At 30.1% G+C, this 23,469-nt stretch overlaps 1 protein-coding gene across 5 annotated transcripts in view; it reads left to right on the top strand.

The window, feature by feature from the left end:
- Positions 1 to 421: 421 nt before the first annotated feature.
- Positions 422 to 23,469, top strand: part of LOC136080468 (ciliary-associated calcium-binding coiled-coil protein 1-like) — a 32,118-nt gene continuing 9,070 nt past the window's right edge. Inside the window, exons 1-7 of one of the 5 annotated variants that reach the window (XM_065797133.1) lie at positions 422 to 549; positions 12,827 to 12,915; positions 12,987 to 13,073; positions 13,324 to 13,518; positions 13,658 to 13,730; positions 17,090 to 17,194; positions 17,702 to 17,866. In XM_065797133.1, coding sequence (XP_065653205.1) covers positions 12,836 to 12,915; positions 12,987 to 13,073; positions 13,324 to 13,518; positions 13,658 to 13,730; positions 17,090 to 17,194; positions 17,702 to 17,866 — 705 coding nt within the window. In that variant the 5' untranslated portion in view covers positions 422 to 549; positions 12,827 to 12,835. Of the gene's footprint in view, positions 550 to 12,734; positions 12,916 to 12,986; positions 13,074 to 13,323; positions 13,519 to 13,657; positions 13,731 to 17,089; positions 17,195 to 17,701; positions 17,867 to 23,469 lie in introns of those variants that run through there. The other 4 variants (XR_010638474.1, XM_065797132.1, XR_010638473.1 and 1 more) reach the window with 4 other exon arrangements.

Genomic DNA, 23,469 nt, shown 5'->3' with positions numbered 1-23,469 from the left:
AGTAGTAGTAGTAGTAGTAGTAGTAGTAGTAGTAGTAGTAGTAGTAGTAGTAGTAGTAGTAGTAGTAGTAGTAGTAGTAGTAGTAGTAGTAGTAGTAGTAGTAGTAGTAGTAGTAGTAGTAGTAGTAGTAGTAGTAGTAGTAGTAGTTGTAGTAGTAGAAGAATTTTTTTAATTTTTATTTTCTAGGATGTTTTTTTTATTATTAGTTTTTTTTTTTTACAAGGTCTCTGCTTTGAATTAGTCTTTGCATTGTCCTACTATTTGCGTTGTCCCTTCACAAAAATATTATTGTAATATTTGTACTATATTGTAAACGGTATTTATTATTGTGAAAAATATATTGATTGAAAAATAACTAAAAAAGTAATCGTTATAATTTGATGCCATTGCGCTGTTTAATTTTTAAGAACTCAATGTACGCATTAAATTGTTTATTATACAAGTGTACTAACTCATTGCATTTTTTGTAAAGAACTTTGGCAAAAATTTTATGCTTGCCAAACCAATAATGGATCGACTTTGAATAACTTTTAAACTGTTTGGATTAAGGTAATCTTACAATAATCTACAATAATCTTAGAAGAATAAAAAGCACAATAATTTTTTTTTATAATTTTTTTTTGAATAAGATTAGAATAATATATTTTATAGACTTAACATATTTTTCTTATTTTATTTATTTTGAGTGATATAGTTTAGGGGTATGTTACAACATTTTCACAAAATGATTTTAGCAATTTTTATAGTTTCTAATTAATCTTTAGAAAGTGAAAAGAAAATGTTAGTCGCATTACGACGTAAAAAAATTTTGGAAAAAAAAAACGTTAGAAAATGCGCAAGGGAAAAATTTTCATATGCAAATCCGCATTGAAATTCCTTCTAGATAACATATTTAAATTCTTGCTTTAAATGGACAAACTTTAGAAAAAAAATTTCTTCTTATATTAATATTATTTTATACTTAGAGTCAACTTTAATCTGAGAGTTAACATCTGTGATAGTGAAATAGTTTTACTTAAAAAATGAAACTACTAGAGTTAAGTTTGATAATAAACGTTAAATAAGCATGTAAATACTTTATGCAAAACAACAAGTCAAAAAGTTAACACTCTTTCGAGACTCGCTTCTTTTATGTCTTTTAATCAGCAAAATCTCATTTTTCGAATTGTCCATTTGTCAGAATGTTTCATTGAAGAAAACTAAACAATCGAATAAACCGCACCAATGTAAGAGCCCTTAGAATTATATATCAAAATTACCAAACTTGTTTTGATGATTTTCTCATAAAATTATTCCATTACTCTATACATCATACGAATTTACATGTATTGGTCATAAAAATGTTTAAACTTGAAATGTGATTTGCACCTTTGGAAGAGGTTTTTATTTTTCGAGATAACTAACTAAAAAAGTGTTGCATAAACATACAAACTGCGAAATACAGTCTAGAGTCCGTCGCACATTTGGGATTATTAATTTGGAATTGCTTCCAACAGATTATCACAGCCTCATTTTAAAAGAGTTCAAAATAAAAATTAAAAATTAGATATCAATACACTGATATATAAATTATGCATGATATTTATTAAGGTAATTTGAATACAAAAATTAGTCAAAATATCAATCTCTGTAATTTAAACAAGTTGGATAAATGCTTAATTTTATTTTATATTATTATTATTTTTTGTTAATTTAAATTAGCCTAATATAGAGCTATTACTTGTATATGTATGTTTCAACTATAAATAAATTGTAAATAAAAATGCAAAAAAAAACTTTAAAGTTTGTTAATTAAACAAACTTCAAACTTTTTTTTACCCCGAGGGGGTCACTAAAATTAAAGAGGCTACTCTCAAAACACGAACTTTAAGGAGCAAAGCCGCTGCTCACAAATACAAGTTGAGCGTGGTACTACCAACTAGGTGATGGGAGCTCGGAACTTCTCACTTACAAACTAGCGCTCTACATTACAATACAGCATTACCGCGTTGCTTCTATTCTCAACCACTACAGCATTACCGCGTTGCTTCTTTTCTCAACCACTACAGCATTACCGCAAATGCTTGTAACAGTTTAGCTGTGAACGAAGCAAAAGATAAATAGAAATTGTAACCCTCGTGTGCGTTTAAAAAATTGTCAATTCACGGCTACATGTTTTCTTGTCATTAGATTGTGTGACAGTGGAGGATACTGGGAAATTGGAACTAACATTACTTTTCCCGAATGGCAGCACAAAAAAAAGTTTCTTTTTAGCCCCAAAACAGTAACAAATATGGTTCATTTCTCCAAAGTAGTTAATCTCCTTAGTAATATTATATCTTGCTATGTAATTACTACATCTCTAATAAACATCTCTAAAGATATATTCAAATGCTTATATCAATAATGAATAAATATAAAAGAACCCTCCAATTTAATTCCTCACTTTTTTTTAAATCAATATGGACAGTTTCATTCAAACGGAATGTGTTTAAAAATTATTTGGGTATTGTGATTTATTCTCCTCCGGCTAATTGCCATATAGAGGCCACATACTCGGGCCCGCAAAGACAAGTTCAGCTCACTAAAGAGCATCATCACCCGCTTCGCTGACCAAGAGTAAGTGAGTTTAAGAAATCGAAATAAGTTAGAACGAAAGTCAGAAGAAGTTGAGTTAGAGAGATAGCATAGAGAATGCGGACGGATATTGCACTGAATGATAGAATGTGCAATTTAACTATTTTAACTAATTAATGTATTTGTATAAACGTAATCGTCATTGCTGATGACGTTTGTTTATACTTATTATAAAGTTCAAAAACTATTTGTTTTCAATTGGGAATTATTTTCTTTTTTAGCTTTGTTTGAAACAACATGCTTAAATAATTATTTTTTTATTAACAGTGGTCTCAATATATGAATAATATATAAGTAATGACTATTTTTCTTCTTATATGGTCTGAAACAGATTGAGTCAGATAATCAATGAAAATCAGAGTGAAAATAGTTATATGAGAGTTAAGTAGATGAAAATTTTGTGTTTTTTTTTGTCTGTATTTTTTTGTTAAGCCGTGAAAGAGATGCATTTTGAGCCGATAGGTGGACAACACTAAAATACTTTTGAATGAAAACTTAAATTTTTTTAAAGAACTTTAAAGTAGATGCAATATGGACCTTTAAAAAAATAGTTTTAGAAAATTTTTTTTTTCTCGTTAAGACATAATTTAAAGTTTTTAACTTTAATTATGTCGCAATAAATCTGTTAATAAAAAACGATTAAGCGAAAAAAATTTTTTCACAAAGTGAAAGTCATATATATATATATATATGATTAATAAACCCATATCGCAATGGCGGAATCTAATTCTGACACAGATGTTGACAAAAGTGTAGAGCCAGTTCCCAAAAAGAAAAAGTATTACTGTACATTCAAAGATGACTAACTGAAAGAAGATGACTTTAACGATTGGTTGGATAAAAGTAGAAAAACGCGTCCGAAGCAGAATGCAAAACTTGCCATCATACATTTACTGAAAAATACGAGGGGCGCAGATCCGTAGTACAGCATGCCACATCAGAAAAACACATTAAACATATGAAGCAGATTAAGAAGAATACCATCATGACGAGCTTTTTCAGAAAACAAAATACTAAAGAAGACGATGCCATTACAGCTGTTGAGGTAACTCAAACTTACCATGGCGTTAAACACCCCCACAGGTGTAGTAGTGAAGACTGCGGTAACAAGCTAATGCGCATCATTTTCCCGGACTCTAATATTGCTAAAAAGTTTGCTTGCGGCCGGACGAAAGCAACTAGCATAATTGAAAATGCCCTAGCTCCTGCTTCACAAGAACAGTTGATCACTGAATTGAATGAGTCAAAGTACTTTTTAAAATCAACTGATCCTTCAAACAGAGGAAGTGTTAAACTGTTTCCAGTAAAAGCCCGCTAATTTTCAAAACATAAAAGAATAAAACATGGCCTTCTAGACTTTTATGATTATTCAAACGAAAGCAGTGAGGCAATTACAACGCACTTAGTTGATGTGATAGAGAGAAATGGTTTGGGCATAAATACTTTAATAAACTTATTAATTGTATCTATAAACAAATAATTGTTTATTAAAGTATTTATGCCCAAACCATTTCTTTCTATCACATCAACTAAGTGCGTATAAACAAATAATTATTTATAGATACAATTTATGAAGAGAAAAATTTATATATATATATATATATATCTATAAACAAATAATTGTTTATAGATACAATATATGAAGAGAAAAATTTATTAAAAATTTTCAAACTAGTTTTTAGTTTTATAAAGTTTTTGAAGTACTAGAAAAAATTTGTGCTCTATTATAATAGAGCAGAATATTATGCCCTTATTATTATGCTTAATGCCTTTAAATTTTTTTTTTTTTTTTTAAATCTTCGCTTCCAACAAGGCTGCAAGCAGCCACTAATTAAAGTTGGAAGTTACTGAAAGAGAAAAGATGAAGATTGTAGAGCAAGATAACGATTGACGGACGACTTAAAAGATTGCAAATTATATGAATCAGGAAAGTAAGATGAAGGAAGCGAATTCCAAAGAACTGATGTTCGAGGAAAAAACTAGACAAATAAGCGTTTATGGAGCACTTAGGAACAGTCACAGAAAAAGGATGAGACGTAATTGAATGACGAGTAACACGAGAATGAAGTTTAGTAGATGGCACAAGAGACGCTAGCTCTTTAGAGCAGTGCCCATTATAGTATTTGTAGCAAAGAGAAAGAGAAGCAACATTACGACGATGTGATAATGGTTGGAGGTTGGCTGCAAGAGCAGGTCCAACTATGTTTGCAATGCGCTTTTGCACCTTGTCTAAAAGAGAAAGGGCATCATAGGAAGATCCGCCCCAGATATGGCAACAGTATTCTATACAAGGCCGGATTTGAGATTTATAGAGATAGAGAATAGAATCCGAAGTAAGAAAGTGACAAGCTCTATAAAGAGATGCAACCTTAGCAGATGCTAATTTTGCAACTGATTTGATATATATTTTCCAAGAAAGATTGGAAGTAAGAGTTAACCATAGAAGATGAAGAGTGGATGACTCATCGAGTACATTACCGTTCATAAATATAGGAAGATCTAAATTATTGCGATAACGATTGGCTGAAAAAAATTGAGTTTTATCTGAATTAAAGCTCACCAGCCACTGTGAGCCCCATGCTGTAGCAGAAGTGAGATCTTTTTCAAGCTCAAATGCCCCTTTCAAGCAATCAGATGGTGTTGGTTTCTTATCACGACAAGAATAAATGGTAGTATCATCAGCAAACAATGCCGCCTTAGATGTGAGAATATCTGGAAGATCGTTAATGTAAATTAAAAAGAGTATAGGGCCAAGGATAGAACCTTGAGGAACCCCTGAAGTTACAAAATAAGAAGAAGAGTGTTATCCATCGAGGACAACTTTAATGCTACAATTGGAAAGGAAGGATTCAATGATCTTAAAGATGTTGCCGGATGCACCATAAGAAGAAAGCTTATGGAGAAGACCAGCATGCCAAACTTTATCAAAAGCTTTTGAAATGTCAAGAGTGATAGCCTTAACCTCTCCACCTTCATCTCATGCACGATAAAACCTGTCAGTTATTACTGTTAGCAAATCAGCTGTAGAACGAGAAGATAGAAATCCATATTGATGGTCAGAAAGTAAGTTATTAAATTCAAGATGAGAAATTAAGTGTTTGTTAATTAAAGATTCAAAAACCTTGCTTATGATAGGAAGAAGGCTTACGGGACGGTAGTTAGACAAATCAGATCGCTCTCCAGAATTTTTGAAGATAGGGATAACAGATGCCGCTTTCCAGCAGGCTGGAAAACAAGACTCTGATAAGCACTTGTTGAATAGTTTTGAGAGTATAGATGACAGCTCCGGAGAACACTTCTGCAAGACAATAACAGGTATGTTGTCCGGGCCACAAGCTGTAGAAGAGTCTAGGCAGGAAATCACTTTAGATACAGATGCTGGAGTGATATGAATGTCAAGCAATGGATCAACCTGTTTGTTGGCAACATCAGGTAGAACGCAGCTAGTGGAATCAAGAGATGATATTGATGAAAAGTTTTTAGCAAACAATTCGGCTTTGTCTTTAGGTGAGGTGACAAAGTCTGAACCATACAAGAGAGGTGGAATTATAGATTTGCCCTTATTATTGATATTATTAAAGATTCTCCAGAAGTCAGGAGAGCCTAATAAAAATACCCTTATGCCCCTGTTTTGCATATTTTAAGAGCTAGAAATAAATAAGAATATTAAACCAAGAAAATGGCTTGCAATATTGCAAAACTGTTGAATATTCCGAAATCCGATACATAATGTTTATGCGGACCAAAACTAATTGTTTTTAATTAAGTTTTTAATAGTTTTATTGATAATAAAAAATCTAAATATAAAGTTTACATCAAATTTTAATGTTTTGTCAGTAATATTTTTGCAAATGCCATATTCTGCATAATTGTGTTAAATAGGCTTGCATAGCTTTGTCAACAGACGTTTAAATTCTCATTTTGAAATTTTGGATTTAACCTAGCTAGAGGTGGCAAACTGACTATATGTTAAAAATAGCCTTTTTTGGGAGACGGTGTATGTCTGTGGGAAAATCCTTAAAATTGCCCTAAAAAGTCTAATAAAAATGACAAATTTCTTATCATTAGTGAATACTATTCTGAGTTTGATGTTCAATATATAAACTTTTTTTCGTTAGAGTATTTTAAAAATTGGACTTTATGTATAAAAATGAATAAAACATTTATACAACTAATTGAGTCTAGCTTGAAAAAGACTTGACTAGCGGTATCAATAAATCTTCATTATTAATAAAACAAAACCAATATTTAGTTTAAGAAATCATTTAAGGATTAATTAAATAAGACAATGAATTATTAGTTAGCAGTCGCTGAAGAGCAGGATTGAAAAGCCTTTTTTTTCAAAAGGAATAACCTTTATAAACTAAATTTGAAATTTAAAAAAAAAACACAAAAGTTTAGAACGGACCAATAATACCTAACTTGCTACCTATAAAAACCTCCCCGGGACGTTAAATGTTCCGAATCCAAAAATTGATGAAAATTGGTTTCAAAATCATTCAAATGTCATCAATTGTTCTAAATCTTCGAGCCACAAAAAACTTGTGATGATTAAATATAAATAACACATCTCTTGAATACTTACTTTATTAATAACTGCAACTTTACTTATTTACTCTTGTGGGTTTTGCAGTCACGCCGACCTGACCTTATAAAATTATTTTTTAAACGTTTTTAGTCAATAATCACATAAAATGAGAAAAAAAAGTACTTAATGTATATTATTAGCATATGATAATACATGTACTATTAACATATATAATGCTATATGTTTTAATATACCTATTGTGTATTACAACGTATAGTATTAACGCATCTTTTTTTATTTATGGAATGAAATGATTAAAAAATTAATAAAATGTTAAGCAGTTGTTATATGTAAGATTTTTAGATAAGGAACATATAATAGTTGCAAATCTTTTAATATAATAATTGCAAATCTTTTTGGGTTTTGAATGTATGTTAAGTGCCTGGCTGTTATTTAACAAATAATAGTTATTGTTAACTAACAAATTTAAAAACTTCATTAGCAGTACCACATAAAGTATTAAGAAAACTTGGATAAGGCTTTCAGCCTTGTTGGAAGTGAATTAGTACATTCACTTCCAACAAGGCATTTATCTTTTCCAATAATTTTAATTTTCTTATTCTTACTTATTTATTACAACCTTAGCGTTTATGTTTCTTTGGTTTTATTATTATTTTGTGCAAAACTATAATAAAAACTGCTAATAAGTAACTAATTTAATTTTTCATTAGATTTTTTAATGATTTTTTATCTATGCGTATAATTTTATAAGATTTATTAAATGTTGAAAAAATGGTAGGAGTTGCAGATTCAAAGATCTGCTTGTAATATTTTCTATTCACAATTTCTGTTGCACGCCGGAAGTTGTATTAATTTTTTGTGACATGCGCCTAAGTGCAGACAAAAAATGGACATCAGTAATTTAGAGCTTCGCAATGGCTTCGCTAAATGGCGAACGTCTTTTTTTCAACGGTAAAAGAAAAAAAAATTAAATAGTAAAGGAAAGAAAAAAGAAAAAAATGAAAAGAAAATAATTAAAAAAAAACTAATAGGGAAAAAGTTGAAAAATAAAATAGATAACTAGTAGGGTGGAGCGATTTTAAAAATTTTTGAAATTTGATTTGCCTGAGCAGCAAATCAATATCTTTTGGTGAAAAAAGAACCTTACTCTTTTTTTTTTTAGTTTAGATGAGTTTTTGAGGTTCCTCTTTGGATTCTAAATTTTTGATGGGTCCTAAAATTGTTTAAATTTTTTTTTCTAAACTATATCAACTTGATACTTAAAAGAAGCAAAATAATATGCTGATTTTGAAAATAATATTTGTTTTTATTAAAAAATTAAAATTAAAAAAGTAGAGTTGTTTTTTTCATTAAAAACCCCCGTCCTCAACAAAACGGGGGTTTTAAGGTATATTTTTGCAAGTATTTTTTTCACTAAAAAATTTTTTTAATAAAATTATTATTTATGAAACAAGCATTTTTTTCTGCTTTTTTTGAGTCCAACGTTGATATGGTTTAGAAAAAAAAAAATTCAAAAATATTAGGACCTGTCAAGAATTTAAATTCCAAAGAGGACCCTCAAGATCTCATCAAAATCAAAAAATATTTTTTTACTTTTATCTTATAATTAATAGACATTGATTCGTGTCTCAGTAATATTGGTTTTTAAACTCTTTTTTTTTTGCTATGAAAATCACTCCACCCTAATAACTCTTTACGAGCTGTATAATATTATGTATGACTTACGCAAGAAGTTGAACGACCGGCTTCAAGACAGATTTTTTGGGTTTAGTGCCCAGTGTACTGTTAAGTCAGAGCTAATTCCCGCAGCTATGAAAAAGTCAATTGAGTCAAATTTATGTGCTGGTTTGCAGACAGCTATGACTTATTTAGAGCAATGGTTTGATTTTTTATTTGGGGCAGTTACGCGTGTTTTGTAGCCATTCTCGCTACAGATTGTCCCCAGCTTTGAGAACGTCATTACTGCTTGTGGTGTCCTTGGTCTAACTTCAAGTATAGACGTGGACATCATGTACGGTGAATTTTCATCAGTTAAGTCAGGATTAGAAAACGTTATTGCGGACGATAAAAGTGACAGTGCTGCTGTAAAATTGCAAACATTTTTTGTTGTGGTGAAAAACTTGTTCTAGTAAATTAACTAAAAATTGTTTCCTATGTGTTGTCTATCCCGGCAAGTAATGCATTTTGTGAAAGAATCTTCTCACTCATGAATACCAAGTGGAGGTTGGAAAGAAATAAAGCGACTGTTGAACTTGTGAGCGCAGAGCTCCAAGTTTCACTGAATTTTTCTAAATCGTGTACTGAGTTCTATAACTTTGTTCTCAAAGGTCAGAAAGTACTTGATGCGGCTGCCAATAGCCAGAAATACGGTTACGTAATGAAGTAGAAAAAGTAATAGTATATTAAATATATATTCATAGTCTCAAAGACATAAATTTTTTCGGGCTTTCGTCCTCCGTTATAATGTCCCGGGCTGACAAATGGAATATCTGTCAACTCTAAGTGTACCTTAAGCTATTTTTAATGCACTTGGCCTGTTTATTCTACTAGAATTAGAAACCAAAATTAAGATCTATAAATATACTGTCTTGATAACAGTAAAAGACACTTACAGACTGCCTTAATGATAAGATAAAATTATAGAAAAGTTTTCAAGGTTTATTCGAAATAGAGAATAATGTTAATAGCATTGATGATACAAAAATTACAAATATTATCTTAATTGACAATTTTGGGTTTTTTCCAAAGTAAACTTTTCAATGGCATCACTGAAGTTAACTTGTTTTGCTAAATTATTTTCAATTTATAATATGGCAAGATGATTTAGTGATCTTGACAGGATGTGCTTTTTGCCATGATTTCAATTTATTTGCCAGTTTGCTAAATGATCTTTCTGCTGATGATACAGTTACTGGAATTGTACAAAACAGTTTAATTGCCAGACAGATGTTGGTAAAAATGCCTTGAAGTTGTTTGTCATAAATTGAATTCAGAAGACAAAGGGGAGAACTTTCAATACCAAAAACTGTTTTACAAATACTTTTCAAATGAGGTATTTCACTAATTAAATTTTCTGACAGATCTTTCTTTTATGCATTTACAAGTTTGGTTGCTTTTAAATTTAAGTCTACATCCTTATACTTCTGCAAATTTAAAATGGATGAGAATAAATCACATATTGCTTTGGCTTCTTCAAATCGTGTGCTCAAATCATTAATTATAAAATCCAACACTGGGTTAACTTCAGAAGTTTTGAAATCTTGATCTGATTCAGTAAAAGAATTTCTTTTTATAGGATATTGAGCTTGTATTATTACATTGTATTTTGTAGGAAATTGAGCTTGTAACTTCAGCAACACCTTTTGCCTCTTAAACAATACTTTCCCATGAGTCACGTATATGAGTTATCTCCTTCACTAAATCTTGGATAAGGCTGTTTCAAATTCAAAGGATATTCCTTTGCTTTGTATGACAATGTTCTTATTGTCGGTAGTTGCTAGTATTTTGTGCCAAAATCTAGTATAAATAGACCTTTATAAGTTGTGAAGTATTTTTCAAGCCTTTAGCTATGCTTTGTGCCCGGCCCTCTTTGCCTCCGACCCCTAGTGCTACAGCACTGCCATCCCCCCCTTTGTGGGGGTCATGGCTTTAATGCAGCTAAAAATACTTCATAAGCTAAAAGTATATAAATCTAATAGAGAATAGCTTTGCCCATGTATGCATAGTAAATGTTCAGTGAAAAGGCACAAAGAAACACAAAACAAGAACTTTAAGAAGTTTTGTGAATTTTCTAGAAAGATTCTGAGTTACAAAATAAATAAAAGTTTATTAAAAAGACTAATGTGCCCTTTTGACTATTTGATAAGTTGTTCAAGAGCACATAAAAATAATATTCCAAATGGTATTCTTAAACTTCTCAAAAAATCGTACCTTATTACAGGTGCAAATTCCTCTATTTATGAACGGTGCAACTTCCTCTATTTATGAACAGGTGCAACTTCCTCTATTTATGAACGGTGATGTACTCGATGAGTCACCTACTCTTCATCTTCTAGGATTAACTCTAACTTCCAATCTTTCCTGGAAACCATACATCAAATCAGTTGCAAAACTAGCATCTGCTAAGGTTGCATCTCTTTATCGAGCTCGTCACTTTCTTACTTCGGATTCAATTCTCTATCTCTATAAATCTCAAATCCGGCCTTGTATGGAATACTGTTGCCATATCTGGGGCGGATCTTCTAATGATGCCCTTTCTCTTTTAGACAAGGTGCAAAAACGGATTGTAAACATAGTTGGACCTGCTCTTGCAGCCAACCTCCAACCATTATCACATCGTCATAATGTTGCTTCTCTTTCTCTTTTCTACAAATACTATAATGGGCACTGCTCTAAAGAGCTAGCGTCTCTTGTGTCATCTACTAAAATTCATTCTCGTGTTACTCGTCATTCAATTAAGTGTCATCCTTTTTCTGTGACTGTTCCTTAGTGCTCCAAAAACACTTATTTGTCTAGTTTTTTTCCTCGAACATCAGCTCTTTGGAATTCGCTTCCTTCATCTTACTTTCCTGATTCATATAATTTGCAATCCTCCAAGTCGTCCGTCAATCGTTATCTTGCTCTACAATCTTCATCTTCTCTCTTTCAGTAACTTCCAACTTTAATTAGTGGCTGCTTGCAGCCTTGTTGGAAGCAAAGATGTTAAAAAAAAAAAAAAAAAAAAATTGTAGTTGCAAAGTTTTAACTCTAATTCTAATTGTATGAAATCATTTTTATTTTTAATTGGTTGCTAAGGACATGCAAGCCATATTAAATTAAGCTAATTAAAATGTTAATCAACTGTTGATGTGAGTCCTTAGCAATTAAAAATGTCTTCATAAGCTATAGCATTTATTAAAAAAATATTTTGAATTATGCATTAGTTTTAAGAAAATAAAAATGTAACTGGTTAGTAAGAGATATAGAACTGTATAGCAACGGCAAAAATTAGTAATTTTGTGTGTGTAATCATTAAAATGCATAAAGTAATTTTTAATTTGCCTGTAGCATTTCTAATAGTCCAGCTTAAAACTTAGATGTTTTTAAAAAGTTTCTTAGGCTTGGTAATATCCATGGTAACTGTGCAAAATACACTGTTACCTTTTTAGATACCCCTAGCAACCAAATTAACAATTTTATTGTGGTGCTAGGTTCGTAATATGAAAAATTTTCGATCTAGTAATTATGAGGAATGTCTAATAAATATTTTAAAAGTTATTACTGTCCAACTAATAAAGATTTTGTATCACTGTGCTAATTGGGTTATTCGTGATTGCCGTCTGTTGCAATTTCACAGAACAGCAAAAAAAAAAAGGTGACATGAGAAATTAAACAATCTGTTCTTAAATTTTTCAATATTATACAAGTTTTATTCGTAAAATATTATTAATCATTATATTTGAAGATATATATATATATATATATATATATATAGAGAGAGAGAGAGAGAGAGAGAGAGAGAGAGAGAGAGAGAGAGAGAGAGAGAGAGAGAGAGAGAGAGAGAGAGAGAGAGAGAGAGAGAGAGAGAGAGAGAGAGTTATTTGGTTATTAGTCTCAGATTAAAAAAATAAACATAAATTATATTATATATATTTTATATATTGTATATATTTTTTATCTGAGACTAGTAAAATGGATTGGAAAGATCTACTATCATCTAGCAACGAAGAGCTTTTAAAGCTTAGAGAATATTCAGGATGTGATTTGGAAATGTAAGTCTCAACATTTCTTTGCATGCAGTTTATTGAAATTTATTTAAGATTTATATCTTTATATTTTTTAGTAAATTAATTCAGCTAATGAATGAGTCAAGTCACCAGACAAATTTAAAAGATGCTGCATTGGTTGATTGTTTTTTCAATATTTATAAGTAATTTTTAAATTTGCTAAGCCACAAAGTTTTATCATAACATTTTTAGTATATTTTTATTTTTTTCTATATATTTTTAGTTTTTGTGTAGTGTAAACTGTAAAAAAAATTCAATGTATGAAAAGCTTTTTGAGCCGGAGTTGAAGTTGTTTTTAAATTTCAACTTTAGGTGCATGAGAGAATATATAAGTGAAAATGTTTATTTTTGTATTATCTTGATAATTTATTTATTTGTTTATAACTGATTTAGTTTTGCTCAAGAACTAAGTTTAAGCAACGAGCAACTAATGAAGTTATTTAAATTGTATTCAAAACTTCTTTTAAATTGTGAAAAAAAGTGCTCATTACAATGCAGCATTGACAATTTGAAACATGGCTTAAAGAATCCAGAATCTTTTGAGTTTGAAACCAGCATAATCAAAGATGTTATCGATTTCTTATTTTTGTGCGTTTTAATTTTCTTATAAATTATATTGCAAGTATGACGTCTTATAAAGTTAAATTATTAAAATTATTTTGTTGTTTATCATTCTATTGTTAGTGAATTTAGTTATTTTATTGACTTTTTTGTTAATATTTTTCAGATTTTTTCAGCACTATGACTTATACAGATATCTATTTACTGTAGATCAGGAACAACAAGAGTTATTAAAAGAGGTGTTGGTTGATTTTTATGATGTTTTTTTTTTTTTCTTCCAAGCAATTAGCAAATTTACTCCTAATGCCTAAATATTTATTATTATTTAATTCTTTAGTAAAATAGGTCTAATTGGATGACCAATAGTTAATAATTTTGCAGTAGTCCTGTAGAACTACTGAAACTTCTGGAAATAATTCTAAAATACTAAAGTTAATAATAACTAAAAGTAAAAATAACTCTAGTTATTATTACTTATATTTTAAACTCAATTATAGTTGGATGTCGAAAAATAAAAATTTCATTTGCCAAAATTATAAATATTCAAGCCTTCTTCTGCTCCTCAAGTCACTTTGTTGTATTAATTATTAATATTATTACTATTATTATTGTTACTATGATTATTTTTTTTATTTCATGAGATTATAACATAGTATGTGATAACAGAACCTAGACTATATCAATGTGTATAAAAATGAGTTTTGGTTTAGTGCCGCTTTTTTTTTAGGATGTCAATTTATAAGCTATAATTGCAGTTTTTTTCCAGCAGTTCAACATTATGTTCAGCAGTTAAACATTTTGTTTAACAGTTAAACATTTTGTTCAACAGTTAAACATTTTATTCAGCAATTCAACATTTTGTTCAGCAGTTCAACATTTTGTACAACATGTTTAAAAAATGTTTATATTAAAGTATAAAATTCTGAATAAAAAATTTTCGTAGCTTAGAATGACATATATTGTTCTTGATAACTATGAATTATATGAGTCAGGAAAACATAAAAACAGGATAGAATTCGAAAGCGTTAATGTGTGAGGACAATTAAAAAAATTAGATGAAGCTTTTTGACTTTTGATTCGTCATTCAGCCAAGTTAACTGGCCACTCATGAAAGATTGAGTTTTAATTAAATGAACAAGAAATGATAACTTGCTTGAGCAGTGACCATGGTTGTATTTGTAGAACAAAAAACGAGACACAATCTTAGGATGATGGAATATAAACTTAAGCTATACAGTTGGAGCATCGCTAACGGGTGATGCGGAAGTTATCGGACAAATCCTAATTTCATTATTTGAGCATAATAATTAGTTTTTGTGGTTTTATGTGTAGGCATAAACATTCTATAAAATATAAACTTTATTATTTGAAACACAATTATTTAAAATGAGGTTAAATGCAGCTGAACAAGAATCTTTTCGAAAGCGACTAAAAATGTTTTTTGTAAATAAACCTAATATAAAAAAAATAAATCGTAAATCATTTTGAAAAGGAAGGATTTGCTCGAAGTACAATATATGATAACCTAAAAAGACTTGAAACTGTTCAATCATTTTTTGATAGAAAGCACCCTGGTCATCCGACATCCTGACTAGAGAAAAGAAAGCCGAATTAACGAGACTTGTCAACAATCAAAAAGGGGTCAGTCAGAGAAAAATAGGTATTAAATTCGGTGTAAATCAATCGACAATTGGTCGTCAGTTAAAAAAAATGAATATTAAATGTAGAAAACGTGAAAAGACTCCAAAATACACTATAGAACAACAAATAAAGGCAAAGAAAAGAAGCAGGAAACTAGTTAACCAACTCTATAGCACAAAATCGCTTCTAGTCATCGATGACGAAAAATACTTTTGTTTTGCAGGGGACAACATGCCTGGAAATTCTGGATACTACACAAACAACAAAAAGACATGCCCAGAAAGTGTTCGTTTTATAGGAAAAGAGAAATTTCCAAAAAAATTATTAATGTGGATAGCCATATCTGACCGTGGTATGTCCGAGCAATTGTTTCGCACTTCCAAGGCTGTAGCAATCAATTCATCAATCTATATTAATGAATGTTTAGAAAAACGACTTCTTCCATTTAACTATTTATTTTGGCCAGATTTAGCAAGTTCTCATTACTCTAAAGATTCTCTAAATTGGATGGACCAGTATGTCTATTACGTTGATAAAGAATCCAATCCCCCAAATGTGCCTCAAGCACGACCAGTTGAAAATTTTTGGGGACATTTGGCACAGAAATTTTACGAGGGAGATTGGCAAGCTTCAACAGAGCAAGTTTTGATTGATCGCATTAAACTAAAACTACAAGAAATTGATTTAAACTTTTTACAGTCGCATATGAAAGGCGTCAGAGTAAAAATGAGATCAATTGCAGATGGTGGTGTTTTTCATATAAAAAATAATATATTTTTATTAAAAGATAAAGGCTTTATTTAAAAAAAATATAATAGTAGTTTGTTTTTTTATTTATAAATAAGTTATTGACGTTTTTATTTTGTCCGATAACTTCTGCATCACCCGTTAATTACATTTACAACGCAATTTTTGACCTTGGTTGGTTGGTCATTAATATAGATGAGAAATAACATAGAAGTGTTGGGCGATAGTTAGTGAGGTCAGAGCAATAACTAGAATTTCAAAAATTTAAACCACAGTTAATATTTTCCAACCACTGATAACATTTTCCAACCACAGATAACATTTTCCAGCAGGCAAAAAATAAAATTTAGTTTTTTTTAATTAATCAATTTAAAGAGTTTTAAAAAAATCTGAAAACAATTTTGTAACATTGCAGCAGGAACGCTGACCACTAGCTGTAGAAGGGGTAATGTGAGAAGAAAAGCAACAGAAGTTAAAATGATTTGAATGTCTAACAATTGATTAACGTATTTCTCTGAGTTAAAACAGGTTAATAACTTTCAACCTGAGATAATAACTTTAATCTGTTGGCCACACTTTTTTTTCAAAAAAAGTCATAACAAAGGGCTCCTTGTATAGCTTTGGCAATACAATCAAGTAACATTAACAGGGCAACCATACATGATAGGGTTGCCAGACGTCCAATAAAGGGATCACATACTACTTCTTGCTCCACTGTCTACAAGCAAAGCTAAAAAATTTAAAATATACAGCTTTTTGTAATATTTTATTTTTTAAGTTTTTTCATGTGTTTTCTATAAGGTATGCCACTAATAAGCACCAAAAAACCTTTAAATATTGTTATTCAGTATCTTCAAGAGTTTCCCTTAAAATCTGCATGAATGTTTTATTTTCACCTCAAAGTCAAGTGAAAACAAAATTCACATGAAATTAAATTTCCTAATACTATTAGAGCCATAAGTTTTAAATGGAAGAGTTATTATAACAATAGAAAAATCTGTGAAAAAAAAATTCGCTTAAACTTTACCAGAAAATAGTAAACTGTTAATTTTGTTGGATTTTTTAAATGGTTATTTTAAAATTTATTAAAAACATTTCAACAAACATCTTCATAGAGATTAACTTGTATATAATACAAATTTATTAAAAACGTTTCAACAAATGTCTTTATAGAGATTAACTTGTATATTATATATCATCATTTTTGCAGTTGAATTTTGAAGCTCTTCCCCAGATGCAAACATTTCCTCCTCCACTTGATGAAGCAATTAATGAAGAGTGGTTGCGCATTGAATCTATCAATCAACATTTAGAGGTTTAAAAAAGTTTAGAATCTTTTAAGGATTTTTAGTATTAGGTTGTTATTATTATTTATCTGGTTTTATTATTTTATTGTTTTACTGTTTTATGTTTTTGCATTTGAATTTTTTTATTTTGTTTTATTTTACATTTAGTTTAACTTAAATTTAATAGTTGTCATTTTAATATCCATGTCATTTTAATGTCATGTTGTTATCAATATCCATGTCAGAACTTTTTGCTTATGAGATGAGTGCTTTACCACTACATTACTACCATGTTTTTAGTTTTCTATCTACTTCTGTTTCTGTTAAAGTAAAATCTTGTAACCAAATTTGTGTTATAGATATATAAATAAGTGTCTTAATAGAGATTTTTTACAGTTTTTATTCAGTCACAGCGTAAAAGATGATGACCAACACAGCATAAAAGATGATGGCTAACAGACTTATTTTTTTTGGTAATAGAGATTCAATTGTTTATGTTGTTTTTAATCTTTATAATTTTTTTTTTATTATTCTAGGATATTGAAAATGAGTCACGTAAAAGTAATGCAAACATAAAATCTAATGTTACATTAGATGATATTAGTAAAGAAACTGCTGAAAACTTATTGTCAACATTGACGAAAAGCAAAATAAAACTTCTGGTCAATGAATCAGCAGAGAAAAAGTTAAATACCGTTCAGGTAATAAAATAACATTGAGTTGATTTTCATTAGTTATGTAGTTTTAAATTAGTCATTACTTTATATTGCTTTGTTTTATTGTAATTTTCTTAATTATTTTTTATTGTTTTGTGTTATAGTATTTTTCTTAATTTGCAGTGCTAAAAGTATTAATTTAAAATTTCCTTATTTTAGGAAAATATATGTACTTTGGTATAGAAAAAAATCGGCATAAATAAATTTGCTTTAGATATAAAACTAAAGAAATTTTGTGGCATATTTAATGATTTTTTGAAAATTTTTCTTCTTATCAATTGACAATGTTTAATAACTATTTTCAAAACAACTTACATTGAATTGCAGGGCTTTCTGAATGTTTTGAGCACTTAAATTCAAATCCTGAAAAAATCAATTTTAAGCAGTTAAGATTTTTATAGAACTAACATTTACCTCAATACCATTAATATTTCAGCCAAAAGAGACAGCTTCTTGTATTATTCTATGTATTCTATATATATATATATATATATATATATATATATATATATAAATTCAGATTAGAGATTCTATGTATTCTATGTATTCTATATATATATATATATATATATATATATATATATATATATATATATATATATATATATATATATATATATATATATATATATATATATATATATATATATATAAAATACATAGAATACATAGAATCTCTAATCTGAATTTAACTGGGGAAAAAAGTTCGAATTTTCAAGTTATAGAAAGTTGATTTTTTTCAAATATTCTGGCCAAAGTAACGAATAGAAATGAAACAAACAAACAAATGGTGTTTCTTAGGCCTAAATGCAATATATATTATGGAATTTAAACTTTTGCATTTTCAAAAAAAAGTCAGTAATTGTAGATTGTCTTTTTGAGGCTTTTAAATCCATTTCAATGACACGATTTATGTCTTTAAGAGCTTTCGTCAAATCATCTCCAAAGTTAAAATAAAGACTGTAATTCTCAAGTTCAGTGACAGCATGCATCGCTTGGTTTAGACTTGGTTTTGTAGCATTGTCAGAAACACCAACGCACTCATCATCGAATTCCTCTTTAGTTTCAATAGCATTGTGCTCAGAAACTTCTGCAATCATGTCCTCATCTGATGATTTGTTGGCAATGCAAATATGGAAATCTATGTCTACTAACTAGTCGGCCATGAGGTTAAAATCTGCATCGAATTTTATTTTTAACAATTCGAGATAATCTCTTAAGTTTTCCATTACAGTCTCGTCTACATCTAAGCCATAGAAAGGGTCATTATCATCATTTACATGCTTTTCCACTGCTTATGATATTCCTGATTTTTTGAAACAATTTATGAAGATTTGACATGGAATGGAATTCTATGCTTTTGTTAGCATAAACATGGCAGTTAGGATAGAAAACTTTAGCATCTTGTTCTCTTTTTCTAAGGCAGCAATTTGCTTTTTCACTGCAAGTGAGCGATATTTGGCTTTAAGAGATCGGATAACTCCTTGATCCATAGGTTGGGTGATCGAAGTTGTATTCGATGGAAGAAAGATAAGCTCCACCCAATCAAGTTTCTGCACGTTAGGATGGGCAGAACAATTATCTACAATTAAAGCAATTTTCCTTTTCTGAAAATTAAACTTTAGGTCTTTAACCCACTCCTCAAATAATTCTGCCGACATTCAACTTTTTAGTTGGGCCCGATAGCGACAAGGAATATTTTTCACACCTTTAAAACATCAAGGAGACTTCGATTTTTCCAATTACAAAGATTGAAAGTCTTTCTCTTTTAACATTACCTGTGGCCATCCCAGTCAGGCGAACTTTACTATGCTTGCCTCCTATGCACTTTTCATTTTTTAAATGTAAATTTTTGTCAGGCAAACATTGGTAGAAAAGACCGAATTCATCGGCATTAAAAATATTTTCTAGTGGGTATCGAGAGAGAATTGTAGACATAGTGGTTTTGAGCCATGGAGCGATCATCTGATCGTTAACAGACTTTGCCTCTACAGAAATGGTTTTGAAAGATATACCATATCTACAAAAGAAAAAATTATAATTGCTTTGACATAACTAATACGTGCATACGTACATTTGAATTTAACTTCGAGGTCTTTACAAGTTTCCAGAATGTCTAATTCTGGAAAATATTTACATTGTTTTTTTAAAGCAATTAAAGAAAAAGCTGTAGAATAATCATATATTGTAAAGTCATTAATCATAAAAATTGGAGAAAATAAAATAAGAAATTAATTTATTTTTTCTTAAATTTGTCTAGCCATCCATCCAAAGCTTGAAAATTTTCGAAGCTTAACTATTTCGCAAAATATAAAGCTTTTTCTTTTACCAGCAAACCACTGATTGGAACATTATCAGCTCTCATTCATTTGAACCATTTAAATACAGCTTTGTTGACTTGATAATACATATCAACTTTCACCTGTTTAGCCTAATTTCCTTGACGAAAAGCATCAAAGATTTTATCTTTATTTTTTTTCCAGGTTGAAAGAGTGTTTAGTGGAATATCAAAGATTTTCGAAACCTCTTTATTTGTTTTTCCTTTCTCCAATTTCAATAGAGCTTTGTATTTCAGCTTTAAATTGTTTTCTTTATGCAGTCTTTTTGATGCCATGATTTTTTTTAAACAGAAGGAAATAATTCACGCTAATTGTTTAACAAAAAATCAAAACATTCGAAATTTGAAAAAAGAGTTCGATTTACAGAGAGAATCTTACTGACAGGACTGAAAAATCCATTCGAATTGTAGAGGTTTTCGAATTATAAAGATTCAAATTAAAGAAAGTTAAACAAAAAAGTTTCTTAAGCGCATTTCACAGTGACTTTACATTTAGTTGAATTATAGAGGTTTTCGAATTAAGGAGATTCGAATTAGAGAGATTGTACTGTATATATATATATACATATATATATATATATATATATACATATATATATATATATATATATATATATATATATATATATATATATATATATATATATATATATATATATATATATATATATATATATATATATATATATATATACATATACATTAGGGTGTCCTAAAAAACAACATTTTTGAAAATAATCTGCTCTCACCCCCTAAATGTGTTCTATCTCATACAAAAACACTAGGTTAAAAATTTTTTTGAATAAAAAATATTTTAAGGGGTCCCCCAAGAGCCTCTAATATTTAATGGGTCCCTAACATTTTCATAAAAAAAGTTTTTCAAAAATATGTCAACCTGGTACTCATATAAAGCCAAATTATATAAAAATTTCAAAAATAATAATTACTTCGAAAAAAAATTGTTATTTATGGTTTTATTACATTAAAAATTACGTTTTTTAACAAAAAATGAAAAAGTGCATTTTTTTATGATAATTTTGTTTAAAATTTTTTTAAAAAGTTTAAATTTTTTCAAAATGAATATTATTTTTGAAATTTTTATATAATTTCGCTTCATTTGAGTACCAGGTTGAAATATTTTAGAAAAACTTTTTTTTATGAAAATGTTAGAAAAGAGCAGTTAGGTCGGCATTGCTGAATGCCGACCCTAATTCTGAAGGTTGGGTGCTAAGCCTCTCTTATAAGGGTTTTTTATCAATTGTTGCTTGGTAGTGATGATTTCTTTGGCAATTTCCTGTTTTGTGAACTCCCATAGATTTTTTACGGGGTACATGTTAGGCGAATTCCCTGGCCATGGCAAAACACGCACTTTTTTTCAGTTAGGAATGCTATAACACCTCTAGCTTTATAGCACGGTGCTGAGTCATGCATGAACATATACTCTTCATTACCAGAGAACCATTCTTGGACCTGGGGCAGGAGCTTTTTTTCCAGTACTCGCTTGTACTGGTCCTGTCTCATGGTCCCTTCCACAATGTAAAGGCAGCCCATACCCTTGGCTGAGATCACAGACCACACCATTACACTCACAGGATGTTTAACTTTTTCCAAAAGGCAGTCCTGGTGGAATTTTTCTCCTGGGCGTTGTTGAACAAACAAGCTTTTGTCCATCAAAATTTGAAATTTTGATTGGTCTGAGAAGCAGACCTGTAAAACATTTTAAGATATTGTAAAATTGTTAACCTTAAATATTTCTGGTTTCTTACAATATTATATTTACTTTACTCCAGTCTTCAATAGTCATATGCTGGTGTTTTCTAGCCCATTTCAGTTGCTTTTTTTCATGGCTTCAGTTAAACATGGTTTTTTGGTTGGATGGCGACCCATTAAATTCTCTTTAGCCAACCTTCTCTGAACCATCCTTTTGGAGATATCAATTCCTTCATTGTTTATCATTGTAGCTAGTTGAGCCGCACTTTGTTTTCTGTTTTTTTAAGACCGATGTCTCTAATTTTATGGTTACAATGTGGAGTAGTGATCCTTTTTCTGCCACTTTTGCCGACATGGTCTGGTTCTAGAGGCAAATTTGTATCAGTTTCTCTTTTAATTCGTCTCATTACTGACTTTGAAACACGTGCAATTGCTGCTATCTCTCTCTGAGAATGTATATATATATATACATATATATATATATATATATATATATATATATATATATATATATATATATATATATATATATATATATATATGTATATATATATATATATATATACATATATATATATGTATATATAAATAAATATATGTTTTTCAAACTGTTAGTATGCGGCGACGGGAGGGGGTATTGACCTTAAATGAATGTTGGCAGACAGCCCAAACAATGCCGTTTCAGTCGCTATGGAGAATTGGAGCGTACAACATCATGTGTTTGTTGTCGAGCAGTTTTTTAGAAACAATGATTCTGTAGTCACAGTGCAACGTCTTTTCTGTCAATATTTTAGAGTTGGACGTCGAGGTGCAGTGTCTGATTGAAATACCGTATTCCGATGGGTTGCAGCGTTTAGAAGTACTGGTTCTGTGTTGAAAAAGAAACCACCTGGTCTTCCCCGTTCAGTTCATACTCCGTAAAATGTAGACCGAGTCAGAACAGCAGTTGTTACTAGTCCTAGATGATCGACTAGACGACATGCTGTAGCACTGGGTATGTCACGTCGTTCGCTTCACCGCATCTTATATGATGACCTCAAGTTCCATCCGTACAAAATAATGATCATCCAGCAGCTTAATGAAGGGGATTTTGTACAGCGCAGATAATTTTTTCACATAATGAATGAAATGTTTACGGAAGGTCCTGATGCTACAGTCTTCATGAGTGATGAAGCACATTTTCATCTTGACGGTTATGTCAATGTTCAATTTATTGGTATTGGGCATCGGAGAACCCACACAAATTACACCAAAGACCTCTGCACAGTTTAAAGGTAACTGTGTGGTGCTGCGTTTCAAAGTTGGGGATTGTTGGACCCTATTTTTTTTGAATAGGAAGGAATTGCAGTTGCTGTTACATCAGCTCGCTACGTTGAAATGTTAAACAACTTCCTTCATCCAGAACTTGAAAGACGTCAAATGAACATGAGAGACATTTGGTTTCAACAGGATGGTGCCACAGCTCACACGGCGAGAGCATCCATGGAAGTGGTTTGACAAATGTTTCCAGGACATGTGATTTCGAGATTTGGTGATGTTC

The sequence above is a fragment of the Hydra vulgaris genome, chromosome 05 (genome assembly GCF_038396675.1).
Source record: "Hydra vulgaris chromosome 05, alternate assembly HydraT2T_AEP".
Lineage (NCBI taxonomy): Eukaryota > Metazoa > Cnidaria > Hydrozoa > Anthoathecata > Hydridae > Hydra > Hydra vulgaris.
The sequence above is the reverse complement of the archived record's forward strand: the minus strand, read 5'-3'. Positions and strand labels throughout refer to the sequence as shown.